This window comes from Ostrinia furnacalis, unplaced genomic scaffold (genome assembly GCF_004193835.3).
Source record: "Ostrinia furnacalis isolate ACB-3 unplaced genomic scaffold, ASM419383v2 OfSCF0194, whole genome shotgun sequence".
In the NCBI taxonomy this organism is placed as follows: Eukaryota; Metazoa; Arthropoda; class Insecta; order Lepidoptera; family Crambidae; genus Ostrinia; species Ostrinia furnacalis.
In genome coordinates this window covers 142,163-152,136 of record NW_021130433.1, presented here as the reverse complement: position 1 = coordinate 152,136, position 9,974 = coordinate 142,163, and the positions used below count along the sequence as shown (strand labels likewise).

Sequence of the window (9,974 nt, the reverse complement as noted above, 5' to 3'; positions counted from 1 at the left end):
TAAAACTGGAACATGATGAGCCGATCCATTCTCACATCAGGAATCTCATGGTCCCGTACAAGTTTGAGAGTCTCCAGCTGAGCTGTGCGATCTGTCTGCAGGAGTTCGACGAATACAGCGACCTTCAGGGTCATATGACTGAACATTATCGGAACTATGTCTGCGAGTTCTGTGACAAAGCGTTTATCATGAGGAGTGTGATGGTTGAACATAAGAAGGATGTGCACCGCGTGTAATGTGCGTTTGATTAAGTCAAGTATTATTATAGTATTCTTGTTTGTTTCTTCTGGTATTATTTAGATGATGGCAAATATGATGTAGAAGAATTTGCGACCGTAAGAACTAGACCAGTCTTTCCCAAAGTGGGCGATAACGCCCCCTTGTGGGCGCTGCAGGCTTAAAGGGGGGCGGTAAAAGACCCAGAAAAAAATCGGGACGTTGTGTAGAGGTTTGGGAGACGTCCATCTACTTGGAGGACTCTTAGACATCGACTGAGCTCGACTCTTGACTACAAAAATGGGGGGCGCTAAAAAATAATTTATTCTCAAAGTGGGCAGTAGACTAAATAAGTTTGGGAACCACTGAACTAGACCATAGCCTTTTATTTCGGATGCAAAATATTAGGACCTTACAAAAGTTATAAGCGCCTGGAAATGTTCATAGCAGATATTTAAGCACTGATCAGTGATGATGACGCATACGAAATTGAACTTACTGAATATTTTGTTATAGGTCCGGGCTCTAAATCCAGAAAAGCCGTAATCAAACTTGGCCCAAGAAAGAAAATGCTCCGAGGCGCCCCAAAGAGAGTCATGCTCATAACTCCCCAGCCCCCGCCCCCGCCCGTGCAATTGAAAATGACGAAAAAGAAAGAAGTGGACAAACATCAAGCGAACGTCGCTTCTATTATAACGTCATCAAATGCCACTCCGATCAGAAGTTGGGGTGGTTTGGGATTTACTTGCAGCTTTTGCCCGACGAATTTCTTTGACCCTGCGCAACTAAAAAAGCACACCCTAACCGCTCATGGTGACGACGAAAAATCCATGTTTATGCAGGGCTATTCCATTATAAATTTCATAGTTAAGTTGGACGTGACAGATTTACAATGTAAGCTTTGCGGTTACGCTGTCGACACCCTGGAAGGACTAGAACACCATTTGACCTCATCACATCACAAAGTGTTCCACAAAGACTGTATCAACCACATCGTTCCATTCAGATTTGATGATGCAGACACTCTTCGGTGCGCCATTTGCAGAAACGAATTCAACAATTTCAAAGTCCTCCTGGAGCATATGAACAAACATTTTAGGAATTACGTTTGCGATGTTTGTGACAGTGGTTTTGTAAATCAAAGGATGCTTCAAACTCATAGCTATAGGCATAAGAAAGGAGAGTTTATTTGTCCGCAATGTAGTAAGGTTTTCGATAATAAGGTGAAGCAGAAAGAGCACGAAAGGGCTGTACATGTGAGCCACAATAAAAGAAGTAAGTGTGGGTATTGCGAAGAGAAATTCTCGGACTACACTAAGAAGAACGATCACATGGTGAAGGTGCACGGAGCTAAAGCTTTGGTCCTGAAGTGCCAGGCTTGCAATAAGATATTTGATAACCAACGGTCGCTGACTGTGCACACCAAGTCGTATCATTTACTTGAAGGACGACTAAAGAAGTAGGTTAAGTTTTAAGTGACCCCTATGGTAACACATAACAGGAATTTTGTTTTCATAGGGGTCACTTTTGATTGATGGTGAAAACGTTCATAGGTCAGGTACTTACATAGATCTGAAGTTGTAGTCCGTGCAAAATTCTCCCATTATTTTGTAAGATGATACCTGCTTGTATTACCTACGTGTAAGTGACTTTTTAGAATAAATTACTTAAACATTTTATTTACTTACATTTTAATTTAATCAAACCTCCAATTTCATAATTTATAACACTTAACCCTTATTCAAATAAAGGTAGATATATTACCACTTTGTTTACTTTTAAAAAAGGATCCTAATTTTCGATATGGTAATACTTAAAGATATCTTGGTCACTTATTTATATTTTTAAATATATTTTTTTACATAACTATGCCATTTTACAACTTTTCAACGTCATTTGTCACTGTCAGATAATGTCAAAGTCAACCAAACGGTTTTGGTGTAAAAAATTTCAAGTTTTTAGCGCGCGTTTTTAGTATTTTTGAAACTTTGTTCAACGAAAATTCTGATAAGTGTTTTTTCGATTCAAATTCCTAAACTATAACATTTATTGTATAATCTCGCTTATAGGCAACGTCTGCAATTGATTTAATCATATAATATAGACATTTCAAAGAAGTGGTAAATAGTTTACCATTGTCCGATCCCGTCTTGACAAAAGTCTGATGATATATAAAAATACTGTTTTTTTTTGTATGTGCACAAATAAAACTAAATAAATATTTGGTGAAATTTTAAGTTATTTTGATAACTATTTACGTAACGTTTTGACGTTACGTAATTAGTGAATTGTTAGTTTCAGACTCAAGGTAAGCATCCTAATTGTAAGCATAATAACTAATATTAATAAATATTTTTTTTTATAAAAACAATAAATTTATTTCATTCCCAAAATATTTAATAAAATATAGGCAGAACTAAGAGGAATTCACTAGTCAAGAACCAAAAATAAACCAAAACGGACAATGGTAACTATTTTACCACCAACATTTAATAATTTGTAGTCATGAATGGATAATGGTAAATTATTTACCACCCAAAAAACTACCCCTTCCCCTATTTTTTTGTTAATTTTGATCAAAAATATGAAATAAGTGACCCACAATTACCCAAAATCCACTTCAACTTTGTAAAAAAAATGCATACCAGCTCGCGTTTGAATAAGGGTTAAGCAGAGTAAATACAAATGAGTAGGTCATTTTCATAGAAACGCACCGAGCGCGGTTTGTATGTGAGCGCGCCAATATACGTATGCCGCCGCACACACACTGACAAAATTCGGCGCAACCACGACTGGCTCCCCGCTAAATTTTGTCAGTGTGTGCGTGCGCGCCGCATACGTGTTGGCGTGCTCACATACAAACCGCGCCCGTGCGTTTCTATGAAGATGACCTACTCATTTGTATTTACTCTGACTTAAGTCTTAAAAAGTATGTGCTGTACAGAGGTAAGTTTTTATTACATTGAGCGTAAGTATAAGTTTGGGTCGGGGTGTTAAAATTAACATGTAGGTCCTTATGGTGCGCGCGAAACGTCTAAATTGAAAGCGCCTTATAGAGTGACTAATGCCCGTTTTCACCATCAATCCCTAATGTTTATTAAGTGACCCCTGTAATGGTAACACATAACAGGAATTTTGTTTTCATAGGGGTCACTTAAAAATTAGGGATTGATGGTGAAAACGGGCATAAGTCTGTCGAAAAGTCACCTAGCCAGCCAAAATATGGAGCGGCGACGCTGACGGAACGGCAACGGCGACTCGACGCAACGGCAACGCTAATGGGGCGGACGAGGAGCTCAAGCATCTGGACATAATAGCAAATGATAGCAGTAAGTATTGCAAGAGGTAAAATATAGAAATCTCTCGACTATTTTTATTTATGTAAGTAGATGATATTTTGATTTCACTGGCTATTTAGGTAATTATTCCATGAGCGTCCTCCATGGCAGACCATTAAAAGATTGAAACAAAATTATTAGCAATTATTTATTTAAATAAGCGTTGATAATGCTGACTAGTAATCAGATAAATTGGTCTCAATAGAGAAAGAATAAACGCTTTTTTGTTACCAAATTATTATTTGGTAACAAAAAAGCGTTTATTCATTCTCTCATAGAAATGAAATTACTAATTCTTATTTTTAGTTGAACTGGGAGAGGCGTGGTGACTTCTCATATGAAACCTCAAGCTGGCTCGCTGCACGAAAGAGGCGGAACACAAATTACAAATAAATGGTTTCTCTCCAGTATGTATTCTAGAATGAGTCTTCAAGCATTCTTTCCTCGCAAAACTCTTTTCACAAACGTCGCATTTGAAAACTCTCTTCTGATCATGCGTGATCATATGGTCTTGTAGATTTGACTGGGTGTGAAAATTCTTTCCACAAACCTCACACTTCTTATTCTTCTCATTTAAATGCACATTTCTCTGGTGACGTACCAGCGAGCTGTGCGTCAAAGTCCTCAACCCACAAACCCCACAAGTGGGCATCGAAACCCCATGCTTTTCGTTCAAATGGAATAAATACCGCTTCCGTACGAATTGTTTCTCGCAGTGCTGACATTTCTTCTCTATATGGACATCCATCATATGCTCAGCTAAAGTATTTTTCCTTTTGAACTCTCTGCTGCAATGCGCGCACGAAAATTTCTTAGGATCTTCTTTGGAATGCTTGGAAGATATGTGCATTTTCCGCTGGCTGTGGTACATGAATCTTTCTGGGCAGTGAGGACAGCGAATGAACTTTTGCTTGAGATGGGATCGGATGACGTGGTACCGGAGATCCGATGATCGCATGTACGAGAGCTCGCAAGCCTTGCAAGTGTACTTATCGTCGCGTACCATTACGTACTCGTCCACGAGAGCGGTACCTATGAAGAAAGATAACCGTTAGAATTTGAACTGTATACGAAACAAGCTATCTATTAGTAAAAACTAAAAGTACTAACCTACTGAATAACTTCCTTAATTTTCAACACATAATGGTAAAAATAAAATTAGTTGGGCTGAAAGGTGTCACTCAGCAACCATGTTGGGCGCCAACTTTAGATGGGCAGTGTCACTTAGGTCTATTAGAACACCACGTTGGGCGCCAACTTTAGTTGGGCAGTGTCACTTAGGTCTATCAGAACACCACGTTGGGCGCCAACTTTAGTTGGGCAGTGTCACTTAGGTCTATTAGAAAACCACGTTGAGCGCCAACTTTAGTTGGACAGTCACTTAGGTCTATTAGAACACGTTGGGCGCCAACTTTAGTTGGGCAATATCACTTAGGTCTATTTAAAGATTAGCTATTAAAACGCAACCATTTTCAATAATGTTTTATTGAAAAATTATAGGTAAGTATATTACAATGACGGGTTTTATTAATTCTCAATTTATGACAAATGTAAATAAATTCATATTAATATAATGTACGTGTACGAGTCAAAATATCAATTTACATAATTCTAGTAAAATCCAGTTTACACAAAATATAAATAAACAATGAAAAATCGCATTCATTGACTAAACACACAGGTGCGCAAATAAACGCTTATTTTTCGGAATATCTGATTAACACAGAAACGGACGCAAACTTGGAATAACTACATACAACCCGGTCATGTTAACTACGCACTTGGTGGGCGTGACGTCTCCTACGCTCGTGGTGAGCGCCTGAGTGCGCATTCCAGCGAGGTACGCAGCTGGCTCGATCGGATTGTATTTCATTCACAGCTAGAAAACGATTCGTATTCTTACACCGCATCAGGGTGATGCTTGATCATATGATAATTCAGACTGGCTTTCTGCACGAACCTCTCCCCACAAACGGGGCACACCTTCTTCTTATCGCCCGTATGAATTTTCTCGTGCTGCCGCAGCGTGTTAAGACGTGGGAACGTCTTCTTACAAAACTTACACTCGAACTTTCTGACCGGGTCATGTCGCACCATATGCTTCCTTAAATGCGACGTGCTAAAAAACTTCATATCGCAGAGCGAACACGATAGGTTCTTCTCTTTCAAATGCACTGACCTTTGGTGCCTTATTACACGAAACTGGTCAATATTCCTATAGCCACAGATCCCACAAGTGGGCATGGCAACTCCGTGCTCGTCTGCTCTGTGAAATCCTAGTTCTTCTTTAGTGAATTGTCGCGAACATTCTGGACAGTCGAAGAGCTTGTGAAGCCACATATGCCTTTTTAACTGGGGTCTGGTTTTGAACTCCTTCTTGCAAATGTCACATACGCAAGCACTCTCCTCTTGCAAGTGAAGGTATCGTATGTGATTCCGGATTCTAGCTGGCGTTGAAGCAGTTTTGGGACATTTGTTGCAACGGTATTTCTTTTGGGGGCCTTCTTCGATGATGGTGAAGTCGGAGATATCCTCTAGCGTCAACGATTCATCTGAAACAAAAACATTTGAAGTCGTTTAAACAATTTGGTAACTTGCGTTTTGAATTCATTATCAAGCATGTAGAGGAAAATAAATCTAACTCAGACCGTTAGCGATTGGTTTTGCAATGGCAAGTGGTGTTGTGAAGCTAAATAAATAAATCCTGACTCCCCATACAAAGCTGTCGTGATCACGCTGCTTGCGTCTGCGACTGGTCGCGTTCAGATGAAATTAATTCTTAAACACAATGGTAAACTTAAATGAATGTTCTACCAGTTTCTACTGAATAATTAAGCTACCTATTTAATTTTTTTCAGATTTTTGTGTTGGCTAGAAATATCCATTCTCATTACTTTCTGAACACCACTCATAGTCCTTTTTATGGGGTAGGTATTTGCTATCTTGAAAAAAATAAAACACAATTGGTATGACCAAAAAACAATAATATTTTTAATTCATTAACAATTTCTTCAAGCATCTTTCTTAATTATTACAATAAATCAAAATTGTTTAACGAAATAATGTCTTAGTTACACCATTTTATTTAAACTTTGCTCTCACACATGTCAGCAATTGACTGTTCTTATTTACATTAAAATGAAGAATGTTCACTAATTTTGTTTTTAAGCTTTCTGTATTCTCTGTTAAAAATAAAAAATACACGTGAAAGAATTATTTCGATACGTCAATTAGTTTCCAAGATATTGAATTTTAAAAGTGCGGGCGGCGGCCGGCCCGCCATTTTATGCGCGTGACGTCATATTACAACGACTGGCTCATATTTGTATGGGTGGAATCTTGCAAACTGAATTAAGACCCACTTCCAGGCAACCGATTAAGCTGAAATTTCGCAAACACATGTGATTTGGATGACCATGCAATATTATGATGACATGGAGCTGATCTGATGATGGACCTGGAAGGTGGCCATAGGAACTCTATAATAAAACGACTTAAATGCATCGAGTTTGGGCTCGTTCGTTTTGTATTGATGAGTATTTTAATTCTATATAGTAATCGGGGTCTAATGATGGAGCTGGAAGGTAATTCGCATTAAAACGACACAATCGCATCAAGTTTGGGTTTGGTTCAATTTTAATTTCTGTGATGGGTCTGGGTGTTAATATGTATAATAAGTTTGTATTTACAAAAAAAAATGTATTTAAGTATGTTTATATCCGTTTTCTAGTGAGCGGACGCTGTGAATGTACGTCACACGGGGTCACGTGACCGTCGGCGGGACTCAATATTTAAGCGAACTTTGAATGCCTATAAAATCATAACTACTGGGTATTTTTGAATGAAATAAAAACTAATGTATTTGTAAATGTAAAAGCTTAACTGTAACATAGGTTTCAAGTGATTTTGCATACCTAGTAACATTCTCAATTCTGTGTGTACTTAACAAATTCTGTTATTAAGTCCTAGCCTAAAGATATGAACAATAATCATAATAGAGGCTTACTTTTAACTTCAGTCAGTGTCTGAGGTAACGAAGCGGTACGGGATGGTGTTTTTGTCAAATGTCAGGGAGACTTCAGAATTTCTTCAGATTCTTATGAGAGTTTTATGTCACATCATTATGTCAATGTCACCCCTCCCGTGCCGCTCCCATACCTCAAGCAGTGACTGAGATAGCACTAGATAGAACTGTTTCTACGGTCGCTGACACATCAGGCTAAAAAAAATGTTGCATAATCGCATCAATCATCATCATCATCTCAGCCATAGGACGTCCACTGCGGAACATAGGCCTCCTCCAATGCTTTCCATGTTGCCCGGTTGGTAGCGGCCTGCGCATCGCATCAATCACAACTATTTAATATGCAATAAAGATTTTAAATAGGCTAGATGACAAAATTTCAATTATTTGTCCGTCGGACAGATAATTAGAAAATATTAGACTCCTATTTTTTATTTTCTTTCATAATTAAATAATAACAGTGCTACATCGAGTTGAAATGGCGCGATACTTCACGCTTGCGTAGAATTTTTACTCAAAAGTGACGTCACGCGACATTTCAACTCAATATAATACTGTAATTATTCGATTATGGAAAAAAATAAAAAATATCAGTCTAATATTTTCTAATTATCTGTCTGACGGACTAAATAGAATTTCGATTTCATTACCCAGTCATCATCCCTGTTGGCAACAGAGTACGTAGGTCATCTTGATGTGCCATCAACCGCACAAACTTGTAAAGAAGTAAGAAGACAGGTAAAAAAGTGTAAGTGTTGGTCTTACAAAACAAATTATGAACTAACGGTGTCCTACCAGACTAGGATTGGTATATGTATTATGCCAAGGACTCACGATCAGTAGGTAGGTATACAATTTTAATACACACCTATAAAATTAGTTATTCGAAAAGAACGAATCACAAATCGTGAGCGAACGAACTATTTAAACAAGAGTACCTACGAAACCCAAATAACAAACTTTATACATCTTTATTTACTGGGTACTAGCTTCTTTTGAATAAACTTTAACACAAATTAACCCATTTTGCCAAAATAAAAATAAAATCTTCCACTTAATCCTTTCGTAGCAGATGCTAACAATAACATTATCTAAAAAACCTAACAATATTCGTAGTTTAGAATTTCAAGAATTCGTTTCGGCTGTACCTTGATGCCTATTTCAACTTCAGCTCTCTTTGGCTGTGCGTCATAGAAAACAGTCAGAGTGGTCAGCAGAACAAACCATTTTATAAGTGCCCAAGCTAATATAATGTTGTTACACAGCGTCCGGATGCCGCTTCATCATGTGGTAATTCAAGCTCGCTTTCTGCACAAATTTCTCCCCGCAAATTTTACACACCTTCCTCTTATCTCCTGTGTGAATCCTCTCATGCCTCATTAGCGTGTTCTGCCTGGGATATGACTTCAGGCAATACTTACACTCGAACTTTTTTACCGGATTGTGCTTCACCAAATGCTGCCTCAAATGATTCTGGTTGTAGAACATCATATCGCACTGTGAGAACGGGCATGGAATCGTTCTCTCTTTCATGTGGACCCTCCTTTGGTGGTTCATCATTTGAGACTTATTCAAGGTCCTGTAACCGCAGACTCCGCATGTGGGAATGGGCGCCCCGTGCGCGTCTGCCCTATGATAACCCAACTCAATCTTAGAGAACGTCCCATCACAATCAGGACAGTCGAAAAGCTTGTGGATAGCCAAGTGTTTTCTTAACTGGCAGCCATTTTGAAATTTCTTATTACACGTCCCGCATATGAACTCTTGCGAGTGATATATTTGCAAGTGATTTTTTACGAAGAAAAGTGTAGTGAACGTTCTGGCACAGAATTCGCAGAGGAACTTCTTTTTGCTGTCTTCCTCGACGACAGTGAATTTGGTTAGTAACGCCGCCATTTTAGAATCACCTGAAAATAAAGATGCCGTTTAGTTCTGGTAGCATTAAAGAGAATTGATCAGCAATTTTACTTTATTGTAGCATGGCAATTTGAATTGTAGTCAATGCTTAAATAAAATGTTTGCTAGAGCCCTAACGCTGCCTACTTAATATCAAAGTTATTACCATCTTAGAATGTAGTCTTCAATACCCGTTTTTTACTTTACGTTGTTTCTTTCCACTGACACAAACAAAATACATGCATTATTGTTTTGACGACAGTCTTGACTTAGTGGCTCGCGTACCGGACTACAACCTACAACGCCATAAAGGTTCAAAATTCGAATCCCATCGGGACATAAGTACCTACATACTCCCTAAGTAGGGGTAAACATAAAGGTACAAGTCCACGATGGACTGCCAGACTGCAACCGCAGGCTGCGGTTGATCGTAATGAAAAAAAAAAAGAAAAAGTCAAAGAAACCGTGTTGGCTTCATGAAGCTACAGATAAAAATGGAG

The 9,974-nt window shown here is 38.4% G+C and overlaps 2 protein-coding genes across 5 annotated transcripts in view; one reads left to right on the top strand and one right to left on the bottom strand.

The window, feature by feature from the left end:
• Positions 1 to 155: 155 nt before the first annotated feature.
• On the top strand, positions 156 to 1,895 carry LOC114354711 (protein suppressor of hairy wing). 2 transcript variants are annotated; one of them, XM_028307243.1, is made up of 2 exons: positions 156 to 237; positions 733 to 1,895. In XM_028307243.1, the coding sequence occupies exon 2, from the start codon at positions 786 to 788 to the stop codon at positions 1,677 to 1,679; it is 894 nt and encodes a 297-aa protein (XP_028163044.1). In that variant the 5' UTR covers positions 156 to 237; positions 733 to 785; the 3' UTR covers positions 1,680 to 1,895. The 2 variants fall into 2 exon arrangements, with proteins under 2 accessions (XP_028163044.1, XP_028163033.1); XM_028307232.1 differs by lacking the exon at positions 156 to 237 and adding an exon at positions 244 to 348 and having other exon boundaries at positions 593 to 1,895.
• A 1,917-nt stretch (positions 1,896 to 3,812) lies between these two features.
• Positions 3,813 to 9,974, bottom strand: part of LOC114354660 (zinc finger protein 569-like) — a 31,193-nt gene continuing 25,031 nt past the window's right edge. Inside the window, exon 6 of one of the 3 annotated variants that reach the window (XM_028307158.1) lies at positions 3,813 to 4,586. In XM_028307158.1, the coding sequence (XP_028162959.1) occupies positions 3,844 to 4,586 (743 nt within the window). In that variant the 3' untranslated portion in view covers positions 3,813 to 3,843. Of the gene's footprint in view, positions 4,587 to 5,131; positions 6,107 to 8,643; positions 9,486 to 9,974 lie in introns of those variants that run through there. The other 2 variants (XM_028307175.1, XM_028307182.1) reach the window with 2 other exon arrangements.